This window comes from Syngnathoides biaculeatus, chromosome 12 (genome assembly GCF_019802595.1).
Source record: "Syngnathoides biaculeatus isolate LvHL_M chromosome 12, ASM1980259v1, whole genome shotgun sequence".
Classification (NCBI taxonomy): Eukaryota; Metazoa; Chordata; class Actinopteri; order Syngnathiformes; family Syngnathidae; genus Syngnathoides; species Syngnathoides biaculeatus.
The window spans coordinates 28581532-28609395 of NC_084651.1; the positions used below are offsets into that span (position 1 = coordinate 28581532).

At 39.4% G+C, this 27864-nt stretch overlaps 1 protein-coding gene across 6 annotated transcripts in view; it reads right to left on the reverse strand.

Annotated features, from left to right (window-relative positions):
• Window positions 1-1616: 1616 nt before the first annotated feature.
• Window positions 1617-27864, reverse strand: part of cdk1 (cyclin dependent kinase 1) — a 52239-nt gene continuing 25991 nt past the window's right edge. For 5 of the 6 annotated variants that reach the window (XM_061837361.1, XM_061837359.1, XM_061837360.1 and 2 more), the window contains exons 6-8: window positions 10754-10917; window positions 10321-10462; window positions 1617-1853 (exon numbers count right to left, since the gene is read on the reverse strand). In XM_061837361.1, the coding sequence (XP_061693345.1) occupies window positions 1737-1853; window positions 10321-10462; window positions 10754-10917 (423 nt within the window). In that variant the 3' untranslated portion in view covers window positions 1617-1736. Of the gene's footprint in view, window positions 1854-10320; window positions 10463-10753; window positions 10918-27106; window positions 27204-27864 lie in introns of those variants that run through there. The other variant, XM_061837365.1, reaches the window with a different exon arrangement.

Sequence of the window (27864 nt, forward strand, 5' to 3'; positions counted from 1 at the left end):
TTCTGTCTTTTTGCCGGCACAAAGGTGTGAATTCACTTGCATGCCTCTGTAAGCATAGTCCCGTGTTTCTTTCACTGGGTGTGGGACGACTCATTTATTGCATTAAACAGTTTATGTATACATGAAGTGCAAAAATCACTCCCTTATATTCTTGTTCTAGAGACCTCTATCATTTACTGCCAGTCCTACCACATTGCAGTTGTATAGCTGGGTTTACGATCCTTGCCTCTCATGCTTCCTCTGTCCTATCTCATCCTGCTCTTCCTTCACAGGCTGTAGCACAAGACCAACATCCAGATTGATTTCTTTGAAAATATGGAATGTTTTATTTGCTCTCATTTTGTTTAGTTTGCGCTTTCTGTTTTTTTTTTTTAATCTCTCACATCCCTCTAGAAATTCTGTTCTGTTTGACTGATCCTCAATACAACTTGAATTAAAATACGAAGAAATAAGAGTAAGCTCAAAAACTCCACTGTGACGCAGTTAACCATTCCGCCTTAAAGGAGATGCAGATTCTCCATTTAGCTTCATCTAACAGCTGAACAGGACACAAACAAAAAAGCCCAAAATCCTGTGCATCTCTCTCTCTCTCTACCCGGTGGAATCACTCAGCATTAAAGATAAGGTCAAACGAAAGCAGTTATGATTTGGGCAATTTTCTACCAATCTTTGCCAGGCCAGATTGAGATGGTCAACAGGGTGGATGGGCCCGTGAGGTGCAATTTGCCCACCTCTGGAATAGAAAATGAAAGAGGGGGGCTGCAGTCAGGTACTGTCGACCAAAAATGGCTTGATGACCCACTTTTGGATTCTGACCCTCCAGTTGAGAATCAATGTATTATACAAATTTTTGTGTCAAATCTAAGGTCAAACCGTAAAATATACTGTACCATAGGCCAACCTTGTTTCCACTACAAACCGGATTAGAGTAGGCATTTTTCTCACAGACCGGATATATATTGATATACCTACACTGTATAAAACACACACAGACACACAAACCTTGCATGCTTGTGCGCTTCTGCTTCCTCCTATGCCATTCGTGGACTGTGGGCGCGATGCAGGAATGGATGTCGGAGTTGTAGCCAGCAAGGCCAGACTACAGTTCGATCGCTCCTCAATGAGAATAGACTGAACTCCGTAAAAGTATTTCTGCCTGCCAAGCAGAAACCTACAACTATCTGTATCAGAGGGGCCTTGGCATGTGAAAGTTAACTGTTCTAATAAACTCCAATTTTAAGTTGGATTCCTGATAGTGTTGTTTCATTCGTGAACATTTAATTCAAAAAAATCTTAAAAGTTTATGAAATGGTTCGTTCTTGGAGCTTTGCCGCAGTTTCAGTCAGCCTGCTGGGACTGTAAATTGAAGCGTTCGAGTCTGCTTGCTCCGGAAACAGAAAGCGGTCTGTGCAGTCTTACATGTCAATTAAGACATTGCGGCGAAGAAGATCCGATCAATTTTTCAAATAAAAGAAACTGACACACAAATTGCAATACAACAGAAATTATACAAATCGGTCACTTTCTCTGCAGCCCGGTAACAAATGCCCATGACTGGGTCTGCCAACCGGTGGTTACTGTATCCACCAACCACAGATAAAACATTAGGCTGAAGGTTCTGTGAGAATATGCATCACTTTATTGAAAATAATGACAAACACTTAAAAGGGTTACCACGGCCACACAAAAGTATTTACAAGATGAGTATTCATAGTGGTTTGAAACTCAGGCAGGTGTTATATTTTCTTGATGTTGGCTGCAGGTAAGGTTGATTTGTCCAAATCATCAAAATAAGCATGGGTCATGGCCTCACGTGCTGAGATCCTTTTGGCAGGATTGTAGGCCAACATTTTCTGTAAATGAAAGAAGAAAACATTACTGTCTGTGCCACACACACACAAACCCTTGACCTCAAACCCACATTGAGTTTATTGCTTTCTGAAGCAATGAACCGGTCAGACAGCTAGCCTAAAATGTTCACAATTTCTAAGCATTTGATATAAAGCTTGTGCATGTGACGTCACCATATTCACGGCGCCATATTGCTGGTCAAAATGAGCAGCTAGACAGTGTGGGGGACATTGAACTGGAGTAGAATATTCACAATGCCCTTCGCACTTGCAAGTCTGCACAGTCGAGCACGAAAAATCACACGCGTAAAATTTGTTACGAGTAGAAATCCATAGACGTTCTTAGTGCACATGAAAACCAATCAAGCTGTGTGAGCCAGCCTGACTTTTTTTTATTTTTTTTTTTTTAAACACAGAAGCAAACGTCTCCTGCTCATTTACCCCCCTTTCGCTCTTAAAGCGGTACACAGAATTACAAACATCCACCCAAACAGTCTGGGCTACGGAGAGCATGCTGCTTGTGTTTACTCTCGATAATAATGGTAAAAGTGGGGAAAAAAAGAAAAGAAAAAAAAGAATAAGTGCTGTTGCTTTAATGAATGTCGGTGTATGTGAATAATATAAGAAAAAGTGGTGGAACTGTACGAGATTTTCTTTTCTGAGTAAAAAAGGTCTGGTTTGAAGCCAAAGTAGAAAGTATAGGATGAGATGTCTAATTTTAAAATTTCACCTTGGCACACAGCCTGATTGAGCATGAAAGCACAGACAATATAGTGCACAAAAAGCTAATTCTGTATTTTAAATATAGGAGACAACATAACAACCTTAAAACTGTTTGGAAGCATCATTTAGCTTTCAACATGCATTGCTAAAGATATTCTGCAAGCAATAATTCAGTTTTACACCAAGAAAAACAGACGACCTGCAAGCGACCTTTCAAATTTATAGTACATAGTTGGCTTAGTTTAGTCACATTTAACGTGCGCGACCATGCTCGCGTGGCTTCGCGCTCTCAAATCTGCACAGTCGAGCACGTAAAGTCACGCGGGTAAAATTTAGGACAAAAAAATAGATATTGAAAGACATCTCTTATTTTGTGTAGTCTTGACATTAATTTACATGTCATAAACGTTAACAAAACAAGCCTGCTCCTAAACAATCAGTCTTCACCCGGAAACAGGAAATGCAAGTAAACCGTACTGAGCATGTCCAGAAGTGATGCCAAACGCGCATTGTTCAGAGTTTCTTCACATACTGCAAGCGCATTTACGTTGAAAGTCATCAACATAATGAGCCATGTCAAAGGAAATTCAGTTACACCAGGCGTGCTCAATGTGTCCATTGCGAGGTAGCTTTGGTTGATCGTGTGACAGCGTGCCCCCCCCCCAAAAAAAAACAAAAAAAAAAAAACCAAAAAGATGTTAAACTATCATCCACCTTGCCGCTTGATTCAGTTGTGGCCAATACGTCGAGTTATCGTGAAGTTTAAAAGTTTTCCTCTCTACATGCTTTAGGAAGATATACATCATCTACTGCTAGCTTTCATTACTGGATTGAAAATATCGATACCGCAGTAAATTACACTACATTATAACGATACATCACAACTGCCAACAGGAATGTATTTTACAATGTATCGCTAGCTTGTTGCCACTAACCCAATTATGTTGAACTAAACTTGCAGCATTTTCAAAACATTGGGGGCAGAGACCGTTCATACTTTATTGCTTTCTGAAGCAATGAACAGGTCAGACAACTAGCCTAAAACGTGCACTTTGCCAGGAACGTCCACTTTTTGTATGTGCTCAGTTAAACATGTTGATACAGTTTTCGTTCCTATCTGCACAGTTGACCTTTTTTTCACGCCATACCCATCTGAAATTTTTTTTTTTACCCCGTGGTTTTTATCCATTTCCCTGGCACGATCATCTTTTCACTCCAAGACTTTCGCCACACATGAAAATGCGCAGACCGCTCGATAACGTATGTGTAAGTATGTCTATAAGTTATATCTATGCCGTAGTAAACAGAATGCTTCTCTATGAAACGTTAACAGAGTGAAAATACCGATGAAATACCGCCAAAATGCTGACGGAAATCGGAATGTTGGTGTTATTATAAACACCAAATTTAATGCAAACAGGTAGCAATGCCGTAAACAGATATCAATGCTGTTTTCCGCTATCAAAGCTGTGATTAATTTCACGACGAGTGTTGCCAATCTAGGTCTGGAGACTGGCTAGGCCATGGCAGAACCTTGATATGATTCTTACGAAGCTACTCCTTGGTTGTCCTGGCCAGTGTGCTTTGGGTCATTTTCATGTTGAAAGACCCAGCCACGAACCATCTTAAATGCTCTGACTGAGGGAAAGAGGTTGTTCCCAAAAATCTCACAATACATGGACGCCGTCATTCTGTCCTCAATACACTGCAGTCGTCCTGTCCCATCTGCAGGAAAAACACCCCCAAAACATGATGCTACCACCCCCATGCTTCACAGTCGATATGGTGTTCTTGGGATGGAACTCATCATTCGTCTTCCTCCAAACACAGTTCGTGGAATTATGACCAAAAAGTTCCATTTTGGTCTCATCTGACCACAAAACCATGTCCTGTGACTCCTCTGTATCATCCAAATGGTTTTGTATTACCAACAGTCAGTCCCCTTGGAAACGGTGGTCCCAGCTCTTTTCAGGTCATTGACCAAGTCCTGTTGTGTAGTCATGGGCTGATTCCTCACCTTTCTAAGAATCATTGATACCCCACAAGATGATATCTTGAATGGGGCTCCACTCCGATTGAGATTGACCGTCATGTTTAGCTGCTTCCATTTTCTAATGATTGCTCCCTTACTGGACCTTTTTTCCACCAAGCTGCTTGGCAATTTCTCCACAGCCCTTTCCAGAAGTGTGAAGTTGTACAATTTTATCTCTGGTGTTTTTGGACAGCTCTTTGGTCTTGGCCATGTTACAAGTTTGAGTCTTACTGATTGTATGGGGTGGACAGGTGTCTTTATGCAGCTAACGACAACTAACACAGGTGAATCTGATTCAGGATAATACATGGAGTGGAGATGGACTTTTAAAGGCGGACTAACAGGTCTTTGAGAGACAGAATTCTAGCTGATAGACAGGTGTTCAAATACTTATTTGCAGCTGTATTAAACAAATCGTTCAAAAAGATACATTGTGATTTCTGGATTTTTCTTAGATTATCTCTCTCACAGTGGACATGCACCTACGATGAAAATTTCAAACCCCTCCATGATCTCTAAGTGGGAGAACTTGCAATACAGCAGAGTGTTCAAATACTTTTCTTTATTGTATATGCATTTGTACATATATACACCTATATATACACTTATATCCATATGCATATACACAGACATACACACCCCCCAAGCACACATACATACATCACACACAGTGATACCTCTCCTTCCGAACGTCTCTAGTAACAAAAAAAAAAAAATCAGGTTACGAAAATCCTCTTCTGAAAAATATTGTCGAGTTAGAAAGGAAAGGATTCCCCAAATTCCACCTTACGTATACATCGTGTATCTTAGTTTATGTTTGTAATAGAGCTACTCTCTCATCAGCTATCGCCGTCACATCTTCCTGGCATCCCATTTTGCACAATTGTGTCTATACCGGGTATACCTGTGAACCACGAAGAAGTTAGGGCACTCTGTAGGATCTTAACATAATGTGGGGCGTATTTTTAACTGCTCTAAATGAAGAAGACTTGCACAACTGTGAACGTTTTTAAATGTATGAATGTTGAGAGTGTAAACAGACAAGTGAGAAAATGTTATTGCCTGTCTGAGAATAAGCTTAGTGTGTGGTTCGGGGTTTGACAGCCTTAAAACAACGACAAAAAAAAAAAAAAAAAAAAAACACTGAATGAAAAAATTAAAAAAAAACCTCAACATAAACACTATAGAGAAAAAATCCTGTAAATGAAAAAAATATATATATTTTTTTAAAAAACAGCAATTTCACGTGTATTTTTGGGGACGTAACCTCCACATGAATCAAGAGAACACTATATATACACACACACACCAGTCACTCACATTTGAAAAATGTACGAGTGTGGTCAGTCATGCTCGCAGATAAAGTTCCGGGTTTGGTCCAAAGTTGCGGGTGTGATTGGGGATGGAATCTCAAGACCTTAAAAAACCTGAATGGATTAATATAACAAAACTGTAAATTAAAAATAAAATAAACAAATGCAAATTTCAAACTCAAATTGATTTCAACTGATATTAGAACATGATATAAAACATTTAAAATTTTTCATCAATAAAAATTCTTGATCTGACAAACTTTCTGAAGAAAAGTTCAATGCACTGGCGTGTCAAGGAATAAACATGAGCGATCTATACCCACAATGTTATTTTCATGCTGAAAGTTTAGTTCAACATAATTGGCGTTAGTGGCAACAAGCTAGCAATACATTGTAACAAACATTCAGCAATTGTGATGTATTGTTATATTCTCGCTTAATTTATGGCAGTATCTATTGTCAATCCATTGATGAAAGCTAGCAGTTAGATCTACATCGGGGGGAAAGTTTTCAACTTCGAAATAACGTGTACCATGGGGAAAACGACCGTGCGGATTTAGATATATGGACAGACTAGTCTAACGTTGGAACTTAGAAAAAGTCAAAGTAAATCACAAGCCCATACTTATTAGATACTGAAAGATTACCTGTTATATCCCATAAATGTTTTCAGTGTAACTGAATTTCCTTTGACATGGCTCATGATGTTGATGACTTTCAATGTAAATGCGCTCGCAGTGCAATTCAGTTCATTAATAAACTTCAGTGGAATTAAGTGGTGTGCGTACATTCCTATGTATGTTTTCTCTCAGCTGTCAAACATTTGCCTCCTCCTCCGTCCCCCATGATGCCTTTTGCTTGTGACACTTCTTTTCGCAAAGTCACGCAATGCCAAAGGTAAATTAACATTTTTTTTGTTATTCTTTACATTATGTACTTTGATAGCTTATTTTTTATTTTTTGAATGCTTTTGATTCAGATGTGGCCAACATGTCGAGCGCACGCACGCACATAAAGGTATGTTCTGGCAAGCCGGCCTCCTATTTACGGCAATTGATGCGTGTATACAACCCCCCACCCCCCGCTGTTCAATTGTGAGAGGTTTGCTGCTTGAAAAGTAGATCTTGAGGGGAAAAAAATCTGGGCACCCCTGAGTTACATTGAAAAGATTTCTGGAATATAACAGGTGATGTTTCAGTAAGTATATTAAGTATGAGATTGTGATTTACTTCATCTTTGATAAACAATCTAAGTTCTCATGTTAGTTTGTCCATATCTACAGTGAAGAAAATAAGTATTTGAACACCCTGCTGTATTGCAAGTTCTCCCACTTAGAAATCATGGAGGGGTCTGAAATTTTCATCGTAGGTGCATGTCCACTGTGAGAGAGATCATTTAAAAAGAAAAATCCAGAAATCACAATGTATGATTTTTTTAACTATTTACTCTCATCGAAAAGTACAGAGAAGGTAAGAAGGAGATACATTGTGTCTTTGTAAACCTAGAGAAAGCCTTTGACAGAGTACCAAGAGAGGAACTGTGGTACTGCATGCGCAAGTCTGGTGTGGCGGAGAAATATATTACAATCATACAGGACATGTATGAGAGCAGCAGAACAGCAGTGAGGTCTTCAGAAGTGTGTGGTGTGTCAGAAGAATTTAAAAGGGATGTGGGACTGCATCAGGGATCCATGCTTAGCCTCTTCCTGTTTGCAGATATTCTCTCATTTTTATTTTGATGCCTACAACATGCTTCAAAAACCTGGCAGAGGTCCAACAAAAGACAAAGGTTGAGGAATGCTCGACAAATGCCTGTTTATTAAATGGAAACGTGTTAGTGTAATTGATAATTGGAAACAGGTGAGTGCCATGATTTGGTATTTAAAAAAAAAAAAAAAAAAAAAAAAAAAAAAAAAAAAAAAAAGAGGACCACCCGCCTCACCTGTTGGATGGGGGGAGGATCACTACTTTGTGAACAGGTGCTAGAACAAATCGTCCAACAATTTAAAGACACCAAAAATCACATTTTAAAAATCGGTATTATCAAAACTACAAATATTTCTCACTTTGATGACAATACCAGTCGGAAAAAAGTGAGCTGGGAGCGTTTTATTAAAGGAAAAAGTTGCGTAAATCTGACTCGACAAAGCGCATCCCAGTGGCGGCCATATTTGTCTGTGATGTCATGTCCAGACATCACAATGGATCCCTGGCATTGAAAACACGCTGTGGCAAAAGCGATGGCAGATGAATGAGAGCGATTGTTAGATTTTTCTGACAGCCCTTTTGAGACTGGAGGTCTTTTTGAGGAAGAAGCCATCTCAGGAGCAAGTGAAGCAACTGGGACAATTTTACCATATTGTTTCAAGCCATATTTAGACGATATGTGGATCTTTTAAAACCAACAACAGAATCCCCAGACAGACAGACGAGGAGAACAAGGGCCCCGATTAAATATTCAAGATGACTGGCCCATAATTGTTCGATGTCTTAACCCTTTCACAAGTCTCGTGCATGTAGTGTACTCAGAGAGAGTTGTGATTGGTGCAAATTTCAACGGACATGTTGGTGAAGGAAATGGGCGATGAAAAACTGATGGGTAAGTATGGCATTGAGTAAAGGAACCTTGAGGGTCAGATGGTGCTGGACTTCGCAAAAAGGATTGTATTGGCAATGGTGAACACTTATTTCCAGAAGAGACAGAAACATGGAGTGACCTACAAGAGCGGAGGTAGAAGCAAACAGGTGGATTATATTTTGTGCAGATGTGATCTGAAGGAGGTTACTGATTGTAAGGTAGTGGTGGGGGAGAGTGTAGCTTGACAGCATAGGATGGTGTTGTGTACCATGACTCTGGTAGCAGGTAGTAAAATTAAGAAGACAAAGGTAGAGCAGAGAATCAGGTGGTGGAAGTTGAGAAAGGAACAATGTTGTGTGGCCTTTCGGAAAGAAGTGAGACAGGCCCTAGATGGACAGGAAGAGCTCCCAGAAGACTGGAATACTACTGCCCATGTACTCAGAGAGGCAGGCAGGAAAGTACTTGGGGTGCCTTCTGGTAGGAAAGGGGAGAAGGAGATTTGGTGGTGCAACCCCAAAATACAGGAAGTCATTCAAGGAAAGATTAGCGAAGAAGAAGTGGGACATGGAGAGGACTGAGGAGAGGCGAAAGGAGTACATTGAGATGCGACTTAGGGAAAAGGTAGAGGTGGCGAAGGCTAAACAAGAGGCATCTGATGACATGTAAAGGTTGGATACGAAAGGAGGAGAAAAGTATCTCTACAGGTTGGCCAGACAGATAGAAAGGATGTGAAGTAGGTAAATGTGATTAAGGATAGCGATGGAAATATGTTGACTGGTGCCAGTAGTGTGCTCAGTAGATGGAAAGAGTACATTGAGAAGTTAATGATGAAAAAAATGGGATAGAAGGTAGCGTAGAAAAGGCAAGTGCGAATGACCGGGAAGTGGCAATGATTAGTAAGGGGGAAGTTAGAAAGGCAATGAATAGAATGAAAAATGGAAAGACAGTTGGTCCAAATGACATACCAGTGGAGGTATGGAAGCAATTTGGAGAGGTGGCGGTGGAGTTTTTGACCAACTCATTCAATAGAATACTCGCGGGGGAGAGGATGCCAGAAGAATGGAGGAAGAGTGTGCTAGTTCCTATTTCTAAGAACAAAGGCAATGTTCAGACCTCTGGTAACTACAGAGGAATAAAGAAAAGGATTCATACAATGAAGTTATGGGAAAGAGTAGAAGAGAGTCACGACAGAAGTAAGTACTGTATCTGCGAGCTACAGTATGGTTTCATGCCTAGAAAGAGTACCACAGATGCATTATTTGACTTGAGGATTCTCGTGGAAAAGTACAGAGAAGGTCAGAAGGAGATACATTTTGTTTGTAGACCTAGAGAAAGTCTATGACAGAGTACCAAGAGAGGAAATATGGTACTGCATGCGCCAGTTCGGTGTGGCAGAGAAATATGCTAGATATAATCTACTGCAAGCTTTCATCAATGGACTGACAATAGATCGCGCTGTAAATTAGGCAATAGAACAATACATTGATGAAATAAAATTGATTGTATGAATATTTATTTTTGAAATTTAATGTCTATTAAGCTCTTTAAAAATGTCTGTCTCAGGCTGTGCAGTGTCAATAAATTATGATTATGGTATGAGGTAACAACTACATACTCGAGTATAACAACTCAGTAAGTTATTTTAAGGTCTTGAGATTCCATCCCTAATCACACACACAACTTTATATCCCTGGGCATGACTGGTGGACAACACAAATACATTTTTCAAATGTGAGGGACTGCATTCCTGTTGACATTCTCAATTGGCAGAGTGGTCAATTCAATAGATAGAAAACACTCCTGATAAATGAAGAAATAATCTTACCGCCAGCAAGTCAAAACCATTCTTATCCAGGTTTTTCACCAATGATGACAGGTTGCCAGGCTTCCATTTTGGAAAAGTGCTTTTGTAGTCAGGTAGGCTTTCTACATCAGGCCAAACAACATTATCTGGGGTTCCCAATGTCCTTTTAACAAACCAAAAAAAAAAAAAATTTATACACACACACACACACACACACACACACACACACACACACACACACACCACACACACACACACACACCACACACACACACAAAGGACAGATTTACAGGAGTTTAAATTACAATTCTTAGCTGGGCTAGGCCTGAGCACTTACGTGACTTGTGAGAATAAGTGGCTCGGATAATGAATTCATGGACAATTTAATCATCCAGTTTAGAAAAATTACAATTCTTCTGCGTGGTGCTTTGAATTTCAAAAACAAAAACAATACCTGAAGATTCTGAATAATTGGTCTATTTCAGAATCTCCTTGGAACAGTGGCTTCTTGGTAGCGAGTTCAGCAAAGATGGTGCCAGCGCTCCAAATATCAACAGGAGTAGAATATCGGGGCGAGCCCAAGAGAACCTCAGGAGCTCGATACCAAAGGGTTACAACCTGGAAAGACATGGATTTCATTTTTCTCAGTGGTCACCTGATAAAATGTCTCGCTAAACACGAGTCCAAAATGGCAAAACTGAACATAAGTTATTACTCCCTTTTGCATGCACTGCTGAAATGCATACTCAAATTAAAAGCAGTGTATATTTTATATTTTTTTTATTTTGACTTCATAAATACCACAAGGTAATCATCAGATGAGGATAAATACGAGATATAGGCGCTGGGCATAAATGGTGTCCCATCTAATCGAGCCTTTGTTGCGGCACGATACAACTCACATCCACCGCACATGGGTCGTGCAACTCGCGAAAATGGTAGCGCCCCTGAAAATTCATAATTGTCAATAATCTTCTCAAAACACTTAAATGAGAGGATTTAACATATTGTCAAAATAGGGTACATATTACATGACCTATTGGATAAACTGTTCATGCAAAGCACCGTATTTCCACTTTCTTTTAATTCATCCATCAGGATGGTGGGTAACAAGAACACACACAAAAAAAAAAAAAAAAAAAGCACAAGACAGACAACAGATCATCATTGGTCCTTCTCCACGGTTCAGCACACATTTGGACTGAGGTTTGGTGCAACAATACAGTATGTGCGTACAATGTGGATTCACCTCCAAACTTTGCCTCATGTACTGGATGTGTAAAAATGGTGCCACAGCTCACAACTTGCGAATAGTTAATATGAGCAAATGTCTACATTTGCAAATACACTCTTGCATAATAATGCAATTTTCACCCATGACTCATCCATAATTTAAAAATGAATCTCACGTCAGCAGAGAGGATGCATAAGGATGAGAAATGTGGGGGAGACTCCACACCGCGTGCATACCCTTCTCAACAGGTTGGTGTTTGGTGGTGTGTGTGCGCGTATGTGGTGCCTGTTTACATAAAATCAGCACATTTAACCCCCACTCACTCAGGGTTCATACTCAGTCTGACCAAAAATATTTAAGGGCTTTTTAGGGGCATTCTTAGGGGCTGACATGAAAAATTTAGGGCTGACACGGAAATTTTTTTTGGCCGACACGAAAAATTTAGGGCCATCGTGGGAAATCAAGAGTAAGGAAAAAAGACTCACCCAATGGTGCCATCAACCGTTCTTGGTTCATCAAACGTTCCAGTATCTCAGTACCTGTGACAGTGATCACCTGTCGCTCCCTTGTGGAAGTTCTCATTGATATGACCATTGTCAACGTCTTCACATAACAGTATACAGAAAAACAGATTCTAACTACAATTGCATCTATATACACAAATGTCTTCTACTGATGTCTGTTTCAGCACCCCTACTCGAGCTCCTTGAGCCTACCCAGTGCCACCTCTATTTGTTGCTGCAGAGGTGCCAAAGTGGCTCTCTTGTCCTTTGCTCTGCCTCTGAGTGCATTGGCCTCTGTGATAAACCTAAGATTCCTCTTTTCTTCTGCCTCCTCACACAGCCTGTCAGCCTTCTCAATAAGCGTTGATACGTCAGTCTCTATTCTGGGTTTTTTGGCTTTGAGGCAGTAGAGATGAAAAGTGGGAAGCGATCCCAAATGTAGCCAGGTACGAAGTTATCCTTTCCCCACAGTGGTAGTTTTTAGCAATGTCACTGTCTGGGAACATGACTGCAAACACTTTCGAATTATTTTCACAAGATTTGTAACTGTAATGGCTGCAGATGACTTTTAAAGTCCACACGATCTCTGCCTTTAACGAGTCTGTCTTCGTATATTGAACTACGTTCATAAAGCCTGACTTCTGGCTGGATAACTGTAGGTGCGCATTAGGGATCGCAACCGGTTATAACCGGTTTTCGTTTTTTTTTTTTTTTTTAAAACCGAAACCTTAATCGGACTTTTGAAATCAGTTAAAATGTCCAATCATTTCTTCTGGTTCCGGTACTCCACATTGCGCTATTTTTTCAATTAAATTAAATAGATTAATTTTTTTAGGGATAATTTTGGCGGTAGAGGTCCTCCCTTTGATTTTTTTTTATTTAAGGCCGTTTTTGGGGCTTGACGGGTTTCCGCGGATTTTAAGGACTTTTAGGATCCCCGAAATGCACCTTCAAAAATTTAGGGTTTTTTTAGGGACTTTTAGGGCCGCGTGCGAACCCTGCCACTACTCTAGCACAGGAGTCGCTGGCAACAGTCACTTTTTTTTTGCTTCTGTTTTCAAACAAAAGTTGGTTCTCAAACGCCCCGACCAGCTGACCCACAATGAAAAACCTGGAAACAACGTAACGCGCACAAAGCAACCAGTTGATACTTTTCCTTGATGTCACACCAACTACGTGATTTTGTTTACAACGCCATTTTGGACGGCAAGATCGTGTCTACATGTGATGGCTAGGAAGCGATAAGTGTATACTTTAATTTTTTAGTTCCGGTTATTGTTTGATCTTTTATCTTGAAAGTCCAACCTTGAAAGTAACCAGAGGCACTTGTGCTGGCGTGAGGAATAAAGACAGAAGCCACGTGAAACTTGAGAGTATCATCTCATTATTAGAGTGATCTTTAGTACTTCTCGTATATAGCAAGTGTGGTGTGATTGTGACTGTCAACGTCAGCGGGGCGCGACGAGACAAGACGATAAGGAAGTGAGCTTGAGGTTGTCGGGGGGGGCGCCAAAATAAATATCACCCATGTTAAAAAGTACAGTTGGACTCATGTCTATGTTATTCAATAACACAACAGCAAGATCATAACATGTCAGAGAGATTGTAGTATAACAGACTCACGAAAAAAAATACTCACGGGAAAAAAAAAATACAAAGACAACGATGAGGCGTTCAGTGTTCCAACTTATCCAATTTACCAGATGCATGGCAGAGATTCAAGCAACATGCCAAACTCATGTTCACGGGACCGCTTTAAGCTTAAGAGGAAAAGTGCAGTTTCCTCCTCCTGTAGATCGGCGATAAAGGACTGGATGTCAGCAATACGTGGACACTGACCAGAGACAAGATAAGTTGCTAAAAACTTATTACAAAAATTTCTCTGACAATCTCACTCCGAAAGCAAATTCCGTATTGCCCAATACACGAGAAGGCGCAGGGTAACTGAGTCATGTGAGCACTTTGTGACAGAACTCAAGCTGTTGGTTAAAAACTAACTACACAAACAGCGATGAGGTGATCAGAGACCGCATACTTTTCGTTACAAACTCAAAGTAACAAAGTGTGGGCGAAAAGTTATTCGGGCAGAGGCCGGAGCGCACACTCGAGAGAGAGAGAGAAAAAAAAAAAAAAGCAAATCGACACAGGCTGCACCCACGAGTTGGCAAAAGTGGAGCAAAAGGCTATGACGAGCAACAGCCAGGAGGTTCACGTTATCCACTGCAAACCTGAAAAGCAAAGTTTCACTGTGGGTGCTAGTAGGCATATTGATAGCCCAAAGACCTCCGTAAGGATATGTAAAAAGTGCAGAGGATTCCACAGTAAATTAACTGAATGCCCAGCAAATGGTAAATAATACCTGAAGACCCCTTTTTCTGGCCGTTCTTACAACCATAAGCCACACAATGAAATACCATGATGAAAAGGCCGTAAGACCCTTATAACCAAGCCAATATTCACAAAAAGATTACTAAAAAATGAGAGTTGTAGTGTGGTGTGCCATTCAGTAGGTGTCATAAACAAAAGTCATGTGACTCATTTCACGTGAAAAGACACACGAAGCTCTTTGTGTATAACGCAGCCTCTGCATGCGGACGTGTCCCGTTAGTGACTTTTTTTTCTTCCTATCGAGTAAGATTAATCTCCAATCATAGCTCCAAAGAAGCCAAATTGAACTGCTGGTGCTGAAAAAAGGAAAGTGGTGCGTTAAATTGTCAACTTTAAGAAGGAATTGATAGCCAAATACAAATCTGGTGTGCGATTTTCTGAGCTTTTGAGGGAATAGGGCATGGCGAAATTGATGATCAGCACCATTCTGAAACACAAGGATACCTTCAAAGCAAGTGATGTTGCTAAAGGAGCAACCGTGTTGAGCAAGCAGAGGCCACAGATCTTGGAAGTTTAAAGTTGCTTCTTATTTTCATAAACGAGCAGCAGTTAGTTGGGGATAGTGTTGGCGAGGAAGGGATTTGCGCCAAAGCTTGAAATGTGTACACAGGTTTAAAAAAAAAAAAAAAGACCCTATTCTAGTTCCTGAGGGCTTTGAATTCAAAGCAAGTCAAGAATAGTTCGAAAAATTCCGCAAAAGAAATGGAATACACTCCGTTGTTCGCCATGGAGAGGCTGCAAGTTTGGACCAGGCAGCCGCAGAAAAGTTCAAAGCAGAGTTTGCGCGTTTCGTCAAGGCCGAGGACTACCTTCCCCAACAAGTTTTCAACTCTGACGAAACGGGCCTATTCTGGAAGAAAATGCCACAAAGGACCCACATCATGCAGCAGGAAAAGTCGAAGTCTATGAAGGACATGTTTACGCTTCTTTCACGTGGTAATGCTAGCGGTGATTGCAAGATCAAGCCGCTGCGAGTGTACCATTCTGAGAATCTCCATGCATTCAAGCAGAATAACATTATGAAGCATATATTGCCTATGTGTAGGCCCAACTCCTGGGCTTGGCTGACCCAGCAATTTTGTACCGAGTGGGTGCATGAGGTGTTTACCCCAACCGTGAAAGCCTACTTGGAGGAGAAAAACTCGCCATTATGTTGCCTTCTGCTATTGACAATGCGCCTGTACACGCTCCAGGTTTGGAGGACGACTTATATGAATTTGAATTAATCAAAGTAAAGTTTCTTCTTCCCAACACGACGCCCTTGATTTAGCCCATGGACCAGCAAGTCATTGCCAATTTCAAGAAATTGTATACAAAATGTTTGTTCCAATAATGTTTCAAGGTGATGAGTGACACTCAGCTAACCCTTTGTGATTTTTAGAAAAATCATTTCAACATTTACCAATGCATCACCATCATCGACAAAGCTTGGAGCAAAGTTACACAGAGGACCATGAACTCTGCATGGAAGAAATTGTGGCCTGAATGTGTTACTGAGCGCAACATCAAAGGTCTTGCAGCTGTTGCAGTCCCTTCAACAGCTGCTGGTGACGACATGTGGTCTCCACAGGATTGTCAACTCATCCATGAATTCGTGACAATGGGCCAAAATCTTGGTTTGGAGCTGGACACCGATGATGTTGAGGACCTGCTGGAGGAGCACCGCGTCGAGCTAACTCCTGAAGAACTCATGCACCTTCAGGAGGAGCAGAAGACGTTGGAGATGTCATCTGATGAGGCTGAAGGCAGGAAGGAAGTCTCAAGTGCCGATATAAAAGCTATCTGCGCCAAATGGAACGACATCCAATAATTTTGTCAAACTTAATCACCTAAATAAAGTTGAATGCTGCAGAGCACTGCAAAATTTTAATGTTATGAGCCACTTGAGAAAAGTGCTTAAAAGACAGCAGAAACAAGCGAAAAATTTGTTCTTTGTGAAAAATGGGCGAGTCACCCGCGCGTAAAACATTTTAAACAGTTGATTGTTTTACATTTACAGCATTGGTGATATAGTAGTTAGCATGGCTGCCTTCCAAACAGTTGACCTGGGGTTGATTCCTGGCCAATGGATCCATTTGGAGGCCCCATATCTCAGTGGTTAGAGCATTGGTTTGGTAAACCAGGGATCGTTAGTTTGTATCCCACTAGGGTCTCCAATCTTCAAGAGGTGTTCCGTCAGGAAGAGCATCCGGCGTATAAACTATGCAAAACAAATATGACCGTTCATCTGAGATGTCACGCTGTGGGGACCCTTAACGGGACAAGCCAAAAGAAACTGATTGTTTTGCATTGCTATTTACTTTTGGTCCATTAACCCTACACCTCTAGTACAAGTTAAATTTTTTTGTACATGTTACTTTCTGTGCAAATAAAAATGTGTCTTTGTCCCCCACCCCACCCACCTTCATTATTGCTTGTTAAAAGTTATTCTGCAAGGCTGGGGGCCGAGTTGCTACAGATACGGCAATGTACTCCCACCCCAGGATAGTCTACTACGAAAGCATACATTTTAGGTAAAAAATATATATTTCTTAAATAGTTTAGTTATATAAAGTATTTGAACAATACATGTATTTCTACTATGCAGTTTATTATCAGGAAAAGCAAAAAAAAAAAAAAAGCTTAAAAAAAAACAGGCTTGGAACGCATTATTTCATTTTCCATTAATTGTAATGGGAAAACGTGCTTCGGATTTCGAACTTTCATTTCTCGAGCGGCCGAGAACGGATTGTGGTCGAGAACCGACTCACTACTGAGTGTGTGTGTGTGTGTATATATATATATATATATATATTCATGCACAGACACACACGCACAAATATCCACATTTCTGCAGATAGTGCCAGACAAATACTGCAATATATGAACACAGTTGTTTTTTTTAGTCTAAATTTAAACAGCTACCACGTAGGCACGATAATCACTCGGACTGGCTTATCTAGTGTTCATACCATACCCGGGAAATCCAATAGAGCTCATGCACGCGACGTCACCATTTTCACAGCGCCATATTGCCGGTCAAAAAGAGCTGCTCGACAGTGTGGGGGACATTGAACCGGAGGATGTTGCCTAATCAAATTCACACGACTGCATAGCGATTACTTCACGTCTGGTAGGACTTCTTCTCAATCTCAAATTCCTAAGAAGTATTTATCATGCCAAGTTGGCTCATTTGAGAACAATGTGTTAAAAAAAAAAAACTAAGGGGCTATCTCCAACGTACACGAAGCGTGTTGCAGTCACACATTAATCTTCGGTAAACCTCTCCCCAAAAGACTTTTTTCTTTTTCTAATATGCATTGTTCTCAAATGAGTCCAATGCGTATTTTAAAAATAAATAAATAAATAAATAAAAAGATTAAAAAAAAAAAAAAAATCATCGGTCAGACAGAGGTTTACTGATGTTCAACGTGCGGCCGCAAAACGCTTCTGTGTACAGAGGCTGAAGCCTATTCCAGCGGTTTATTTCCTTTTTTAAAAATACGCACAGGACTAATTTGAGAACAATGCATATTTAAAAAAAAAAAAAAAATGCCCATCACGGAGAGGTTTACTGAGGTTTAAGATGTGGCCCAAACACGCTTCGTAGTCAGAGGAGCCAACTTGCTGTCTTTTTTTTCTCCCCCAATCATAGTTAATGAATGAGTTTGTGTAAAACCAGGGGTCATTTATTTAAATATTGGTAATTGTATTGAAAACATCTGAATGGTTCTATCACTGTTTATTCTTGATTGAGAACAGATCCAGGAATGATTATGTTTCTTCGCTTTCAAACTCTTACGTGTACATCGACGACATACTCAGATACATGTGTAAATCCAGTTGTCCAAGACAAGCGGAAGCTGGTTAATAGTCCAATTTCTTATTGGCGAAAACATCGACTTCGGCATTAAATATGGGTACTTATGCCAAGGGTCTCTCATTTTTCTACGTAACTTCGTTTATTATCACCTTCTGAATGTTTAACGGTATCGGACAAAACTCCGGGCGTCATGCTATAAAATGTATTTTCGCGTCGTCTCCAACCGACTTTGCATTGAAGAATGGTTTGTTTGAGTGGCACTTCCGGCCAGTAACATGATTTGATGACGTAGGTCAACGAGCTCTATAGGAGATGTGTGAGGTAATGTGACTGTTGTTTGACTGGTAAACTAGACTTAAAACCCCACTAGCTTTTAAATGGACTGGCAAAAACAATGCCTAGAGGTCAAGGTCGCAGTCTGGCAAAAGAAAGTTGATTAGCAATAACTGCTAAAAGTAGATCATTGTAATGAAGTAAAAGAGCAATTACTTCTCAGCAGGAGCCGCTGATGTGTTTTTTCTGGTCTGGACAACTTCTGTGACTTTTCCAAAGCAGGTCCCAAGATCACAGAAGAAACCTCGGGCCAGAATGATCAGAAAATACATGTTTTTATTGTGGATGTGTGGAATGGATCTGGCAGCAAGCACTGAAGGAGTACGAAGCAGTATGGCATTGGAAACTCTGCCGCCCCCAAAGGAAAAATTTGTTGGATCTTTCAGCTTCATGTAAATCTCCATATTTTTAGCTCAAACTGGCAAATTTCAATGAAAGGAGACCAATATCCATGAATGTATTTTTCTTTTTACAATCCTCTTAAAAGGAGTCTGGGATTTTTTTTTACTTTGAACATGCAGTGAAGAAAATAAGTATTTGAACACGCTGCTATATTCCAAGTTCTCCCACTTAGAAGGGCTCTGAAATTTTCATCATAGGTGCATGTCCACTGTGAGAGAAATAATCGAAAAAGAGAAATCCAGAAATCACAATGTATGATTTTTTTTAACGTTTTATTTGTGTGATACAGCTAAAAATAAGTATTTGAACACCTGAGAAAAATCAATGTTAATATTTGGTACTGTAGCCTTTATTTGCAATTACAGAGATCAAACGTTTCCTGTAGCTGTTCACCAGGTTTGTACACACTGCAGGAGGTATTTTGGCCCACTCCTACATACTGATCTTCTCTAGATCAGACAGGTTTCTGGGCTGTCGTTGAGAAACACAGAGATTCAGCTCCCTCCAAAGATTTTCTGTTGGGTTTAGGTCTGGAGACTGGCTAGCCCACACCAGAACCTTGATATGCTTCTTACGGAGCCACTCCTTGGTTTTCCTGGCTGTGTGCTTTGGGTCATTGTCATGTTGAAAGACCCAGCCACGACCCATCTTCAATGTTCTGACTGAGTGAAAAAGGTTGTTCCCCAAAATCTCACAATACATGGCCGCGGTCATCCTCTCCTTAACACAGCGCAGTTGTTCTGTCCCATGTGCAGAAAAATATCCCCAAAGCATGATGCTCCCACCCCCATGCTTCACAATAGGGATGGTGTTCATCATTCGTCTTCGTTCAAACACGGTTAGTGGAATTATGACCAAAAAGTTCCATTTTGGTCTCATCTGACCACAAAACTCTCTCTCACAACTCCTGTGTATCATCCAAATGGTCAGTGGCAAACTTCTGGAAAAAAAAAAGCTGATAGACAGGTATTCAAATACTTATTTGCATCTGTATCACACAAATCGTTTAAAAATCATGCATTGTGATTTCTGGATTTTTCTTTTTAGATATCTCTCACAGTGGACATGCACCTACGATGAAAATATCAGACCCCCTTCATGATTTCTAAGTGGGAGAACTTGCAACACAGCAGGGTGTTCAACTACCTATTTTCGTCACTGTAACATATCGTCATATCGCTATACTAGACACTAAAACGGTGTTTTGACCAGGGGTGCTCAATGCATCGATCGCGATCGAAAGCAGTCTTGATTGATTGTGTGACCCACCCCCCCCAAAAAAAAAAGAAAAAAAAGGAAAAACAAAAAAATAATCAGCCTATCATCCATCCTGTTACTTGATTCAGGTGTGCCAATAAGTTGATAGAATTGTCTCGATTGACTGAAAGTTGCTCAGACCTGGCCTTTTCTGCAATATGACACTGCGCATATGCACATAAAGGCGAGTTGGCCTTTCACAAATGTCACGGCAACAATACACTCTTGCCCCTGCGTTCTTTGCCACCCCCTCCTCCCACCGTGCAAACAAACCATTTCATTCATCCTAAGAAAACCATATGTGGAAAAGTTTTAAACTTCGCTATGAAGCTGCTAACTCTAATTTCCCTGCAGGATGAATAAAGTATCCATCCAGGCATTCATCCACAACTTCCGGTCAAGAAAATGTGAGAAAATCTGCAAAACACACTTAGAAGACCCTCAGTCATTGAGCAAACATGTAACATATAACAAACACAAGTAAATGTTGGCAAGACAAAGATTGCCATCAAATACATTTCTTTCTTCAGTGTTCCAGTCAATTACTATGCCAGTGTGTGTTCTCATGACAAACTATTTGTTAAAAAATATTTATCTCGGGTTACAATTTGCTGTCATAACTTTTGGAAATGGAAAATAATGGAAAATCCATTGTTGTTTTCAGTCAACATCTGTCCTCGTTGTTGATCTATGTGGCTGTTAGCACACTTCTGCTCACCAGTTTGAGACATTGGTAGAGTGGTTTTCATTACCCAATTTGGCATTTATATCCAGATAGACTTCAAGACGGTAAATTTTCGATTCCAGAATTGACATCCTCTACAGTTGTCCATGATAGTCCTCAGTAGACAAGGGATGGATCTTGACAGCTAGTTTTATTGCTAACACCAAGCTTGTGCTAATTAGCAAGCCACGCTCACGTAATGATGAAACTGACTATTCACAAAAAACAAAAATACAGTCCCAAAGGTTTAAAAGTATCCAGGAGTCATGGGTTCTATTTCTTTCTTTTTTTAGAGGGGGGGAATAAAAAAAGCTTTTGAGCAACAAAAAAATCTGAGGCAAAGCAAGCAGAGCAAGGAAAAAAATGCCTGCACTGTGTGAGAAGCAAGAGAGAAAATGTCAATGTAAGTCAAATGTCTAATTTTATCAATGATTTAAAAAACATGCGGATGTTTTACTGAAATGAATAACATTAAATATCTTGAGTAAAATATTGATCAAAATAAGTTGATTAATAGAAGGTTAAATCTCATGATATTTCACAACAATATTGGTTACGCATTCAAGTGATTAATGAATGGAGGTCTTCCACTCATGAGTGTCTCAAACATCTCGCCAAGTATCCTTGAGAATTTTACAAAGGATTCGCTGAAGAAGAATTGTTTGATTTTGAGAAAAGTTTCCGTCGATGGATGAGCAGTAAAAAGAGGAGAATCTTTATGGCAGGAATCATGCAAAAACTTTGTGTTGAACAGTGATATTTTCTACACTAAGAAGTACAGAAGAGGATTGAGAAACTTTATTTTTATGACGTCATTCTTAGTGTATTAGAGTCAGTTATTAGTAAAAATATAATTCCTTGAATCACATTTACGTCTGAAAGTTATTTATATGCATGTAACCTGAAGAACAAGAAAGAGTATTAGTCATGATAGTAGACCGCAGTTTGACCGGCATGTCATTCCCATTTTTTGGCAATGAAAGTTGCTAATGAAAATATATTATAGCTAAAAAAAAAAAAAGAAAAAAAGTCTGATGAAAAAAGGCTAGCCAGAGCCCTGAATTATCCCAAAAGCGCATGTTGAGAGCTTTTTCATGTACAGCGAGCTCATTTATGTTGAAAGCCATCAACGTCATGAGCCATGTCAGAGGAAATTCAGCTACACTGAAAACATTTAGGGATATAACAGGTAATTTGTCAGTATCTATAATAAGTATGAGATTGTGATTTACTTTGACTTGATCTACGTTCTAACAGACTAGTCTGTCCATATATCTAAATGCGAACGGTCATTTTCCCCCACGGTACGCGTTATCTTCAAATTGAAAACCTTTCCTCTCTACATGCATGAGGAAGATATAGATCATCTACTGCTAGTTTTCATTAATGGATTGACGATAGATACCGCCGTAAATTACACTAGATTATAACAATACATCACGACTGCCGACAGGAATGTTTGTTACAATGTATCGCGAGCACGTTGCCACTAACATTGATTGTTGAACTAAACTTTCAGCATTTTCAAAAAATTGCAGGCAATGTTCCCTCTCAGCTGCACAAATGCACATTTGCGCACCAGTCACACACACAGAGCAGAGGAAAACAAATTAACCACAGTGAACTACAGCCTGACCTGATTTTTTTTTTTGTTTTTTCAAACACGGCAGCACACTGCCTCTCACAAAGAGCTGCTCTTCAGCCACACCGGGCCACACACACGCTACTTCCTACTTTACCTGACACCACCCCCCTCCATTTTAAAGGGCTACACTCAATTATAAACATTGGGGTATGTGAATAATAGAAGAAAAAGTGGTGAAACTGGATGAGATTTTCTCTTTTTTGAGTAAAAATGTCTGGTCTGAAGCCAAAGTAGAAAGTACCTGATGAGATGGTGTATAATGGTAAAATTTCACCTGGGCACAGCCTGATCAAAGATGAAAGCACAGATGATACAATGCACAAAAAGCTAATTCTGTATTTTAAATATAGGAGGAAACATAACTTTAACCCTAAAACTGTTTGGGAGCATTATTCAGCTTTCAACACGCATTGCGAAAGATATTCTGCAAGCAATAATTCAGTTTTACACCAAGAAAAACAGACAGTGATGATATTGTGGGTTAAAAAAAAAAAAAGATAAAGTAGGAACCATTTCAAATTTATAGTTAATAGTTGGCTTTTTACGTATTTGCAATGTAATTTTTTTTTGACATTTTCATATAAGATAGCAAAAACAAAAACTTGTTCTTAATATTCTGATGGAAATGTAATCTGAACCTTTTAATGGGCCATGTAACTTCAATGGATGACACTGTTCGACACAGTGCAAATGTGTGCGCATAGCAGTCGAGGGGGGGGGCTTAGTGTGTTTGCTCGGACACGTCACAAATTAGAGGGAACATTGATTGTGGGTATAGACCATGTTTATTCCTTAACAGGCACGTGCATTTAACTTTTCTTCAGATAAAATTTATCAGATCAAGAATTTTTATTGATGAAAAATTATAAATACCATTTTATATCATGTTCTACTAATAGTTGAAATTGGAAATGATCATTTCTGAGTTTGAAATTTTTGTTTTCAATTATAGTTATGTATTTGTTTTTTTTTTTATTTATAATGTTATATTAATCTAGTAAGTTATTTTAAGGTCTTGAGATTCCATTCCTAATCACACCCGCAACTTTATCTGCTGACATGATTGGTGGACCACACCCGTAACTTTATATCTGCGAGCATGACTGACCACACCCGTACATTTTTCAAATGTGAGTGATTGAATATCATATGACGCTGGTATGAAGTGGGACCTCTCAGCACATCGGTCGAGAGGTAGCATGTCACAGCATGCTCGAAGTCACAACAGTGATACCTCTACTCATGAACGTCTCTAGTAACGAAAAAAATTCAGGTTACGAAATGCCTCTTCGGAAAAATAGTCTGTAGTTAGAAAGAAATCCAGGATTCGAAAGGAGAAAATAGGCGATGGATTCCCCAAATTCCACCAAACGTAAACATACTATCTTGGTTTGTGTGGCGCAATAGAGCTGCTCTCCCATATGCTCTCGGCACAGCATCTTACTGGCATCCTATTGGCTAGGAGGGACGTCAATTTATACCCATGATAAACATCTTATATCTTGGTTTGTGTGGCGCGATAGAGCTGCTCGCCATTCGGCTATCACTGTAGCATCTTCCTGGCATCACATTGTGTAGGCGGGACGTCAATCTTTACCCATGATGCTTTTTGATTCCTTTGGACAATTGACTGTCACAGTATCACGCTAGCAACGGAAAAGTACAACCTTTGTGTTCGTATTTCTTGAAAGTTTATTCATCTTTCTTCACCATGGGCTCCAAGAAACTTTCATGGAATTAAGTTGTGTGCGAGCGTACATTATGTTTATTCTTGGGCTATCAAATTTTGCCTCCTCCTTTGTCACCTAGTAAGCCTTTTGCTTGTCACTCACCATTCTCTTCGCATTGTGACCCAACGGCAAACTTTTTTTTTTTCCCCTGTACTTTGAATGCCTATTTTTGGTTATGAAGGCGGAGATCGGGGGACTTAGAACAGATTACACTATTTACATGTAAAATGCGAAAAAAATTCACATTGCGAAACCACTTCTGAAATGGAATAATTTCAGAAGTAGAAGTACCACTGTATTTACAATAGTGTTAGTGGCTGCCTTGACTTCAGCTTTTCAGCTGGTTTGGAGAGAGAAACAACTTTTGGGTACTTTGCAGTTTGTAACCATACACGACAGACAGTCATTCACATTTGAAAAATGTACGGGTGTGGTCAGGCATGCTCACACGTGTCATTAGGGATGGAATCTCAAGACTTTAAAATAACTTACTTACTTATTACTATAACATAATTGTAAATTTAAAATAAAATAAATACATAACTAAAACAGAAAAAAAAATAAACTTCAAATGTTAATTTCCAATTCCAACTGATTTTAGTAGAAGATATAGTTTTATATATATAAAACGGTATTTAAATTTTTTCATTAAAAACATTCTTGATCTGACAAACTATCTGAAGAAAAGTTAAATGCACTGGCCTGTCAAGGAATAAACACAAACCATTATATGTTTTGAAAATGCTGAAAGTTTAGTTCAACATAATCGGCATTAGTGGCAACAAGCGCGCAGTTGCGCAGCTGAGAGGGAACATTGCCTGCAATTTTTTGAAAATGCTGAAAGTTTAGTTCAACAATCAATGTTAGTGGCAACGTGCTCGCGATACATTGTAACAAACATTCCTGTCGGCAATCGTGTTCTATTGTTATAATCTAGCGTAATTTACGGCGGTATTGATATCGTCAATCCATTAACGAAAACTAGCAGAAGATCTATAACTTCCTAAAGCATGTGTAGAGGGGAAACGTTTTCATTTTCCAGACAAGGCGTACCACAGGGAAAATGACCGTTAGAACTTAGATCAAGTCAAAGTAAATCACAATCTCATACGTATTATAGTTAGCGGGGGGGGGGGGGGGGGGGGGTGTAATCAACGCATTGAGCACCCATGGTGTAACTGAATTTTCTTTGACATGGCTCATGATGTTGACGACTTTCAACGTAAATGCGCTAGCAGTACGTGAAGAAGCTCTGAACATGTGCTTGTGGCATCACTTCCGGACATGCTCAGTACTGTTAACTTGCATTTCCTGTTTCCGGGTGAAGACTGATCGTTTAGGAGCAGGCTTGTTTAGTGAACAACGTTTATGAAATAAACACGTAAATGAATGTCAAGACTACACAAAATAAGCGACATTGATTTTTTTCTACTCATAAATTTAATGCGCGTGATTTTTCGTGCTTGACTGTACAAGGTTTGAGAGCGCAAAGGGGCGCGGTCGCGCGTGTCAAATGTGAGTGAGTGACTAAACCAAACCAACTATGAACTATAAATTTGAAAGGTCGCTTGCAGCTTTGTTTCATTTATTTATCTTTAACCTACAATGATATCCCCATCTGTTTTCTTGGTGTAAAACTGAATTATTGTTTGCAGAATATCTTTAGCAATGCATGTTGAAAGCTAAATGATGCTCCCAAACAGTTTAAAGGTTAATGTTATGTTGCCTCCTGTATTTATAATACATAATTAGCTTTTTGTGCACTGTATTGTCTGTGCTTTCATCCTCGATCAGGCTGTACCAAGGAGGGATTTTAACAGACACCATCTCATCCTGTACTTTCTACTTTGGCTTCAGACCAGAGCTTTTTTACAAGTAGAAAAAAATAAATATTCAAAGATGTCACTTATTTTGTTTAGTGTTGACATGAGTTTCATAAACGTGAACTAAACAAGCCTACTCCAAAACAACCGGTATTCACCCGGAAAAAGGAAATGCAAGTCGAAAGTAACACCAGGGGGTGCTCATTGAGTCGATCGAGAGGTAGTGTGATGGCATGCCCCCCTTCCCCCCTCCCCCCAAAAAAGACGTTAGACTATCATCCACCTCGTCGCTTGAGTCAGGTGTGGCCAATACGACAAGCGTACCCACATAAACGTGTGTTCTAGCAAGCCGGCCTCCTATTTACTGCAGTCCCGTGATGCGTACTCCCCCGCACCTCAGAACAATACATCACGATTGCCGACAGGAATGTTTGTTACAATGTATCGCTAGCTTGTTGCCACTAACGCCGACTATGTTGAACTAAACTTTCAGCATCTTCAATACATTGCGGGTATTCCATGTTTATTCTTTGACAGGCCAGTGAAATTAACCTTTCTTCAGATAGTTTGTCAGATCAAAAAATTTTATTGATGAAAAATCTTAAATACCGTTTATCATTTTCTACTAATAGTTGAAATTGGAAATTATCATCTCTGAGTTTGATTTTTTTTATTATGTATTTATTTTATTTTTTTAAAACTATATTTATTAGATATTTCATATATAATTTTACAAAAAAACACAATAACAGTATACAAAAACAAAAAGAAAAAAACAGTATGCACAGACATAATAGTGTTAAAAAAAAAAAGCACACAAATCACAAATAATTCAAAAACTCTAAGGGTCTCCATATGTCCTCAAATTCCTGAGCTCTTCCTCTCGTAATATTTGTGAGTCTTTCCAGTGAAACACAAGATGCCATTTCCAACATTCATACTTTTATTGGAGGAACATCCACTTTTTTCCAAAATAATGCAATTGTTCTCCTGGCCTGCAGGAGACCAAAGTCTATAAGCGTGGCCTTCTTTTCATTAACAGCAAAATCCTTGGGATATATACCTAAAATACACAGTGTTGCGCAATGAGGAACCTGAATTCCAACCATTATAGAAATTGTCTGAACAATAGATTTCCATTAATCTTTGACTTTCCAACAATCCCATGAACAATTATATAAATTACTCTTGTCATTAGAGCACTTACTACACGTTTCTGGAATGTCAGGGGTCCACTGATGAAGTTTAACAGGAGTCACATAAGTCCTCATCAGTTATTTTTATTGTAATAGCCTCATTCTAGTATTTATTGTTTGTTTTTGTGCTTTAAGGCATGCATGTTTCCAATCAATTACTTCAATATTTTCTTTAATATCTAGTTTCCATGCCTCAAATTTATTTTTACTTGATTCTGTATCATGTGAGACTAGAGATTTCTAGAACATAGATATCTGCTTACATGCATGCAAACCTGACTGGACAAGATCTTCTAAACTGGACAAAGGGGGTTCAAACATTATGTTTTTGATTTGTGGTGACATAAAGTGTCTTAACTGCAGATATTTGAAAAAAATGCACAAATTTTTTACATATTTGAATGAATGTAAGCATTTTACCATTTACATAAAGGTCACCTATTTATTTTATACCATTATTTGCCCATAATTTAAAACCCCCATCTGCTCTTCCAGCTTTAAAAGTCGCATTACCCCATATGGGAGAAA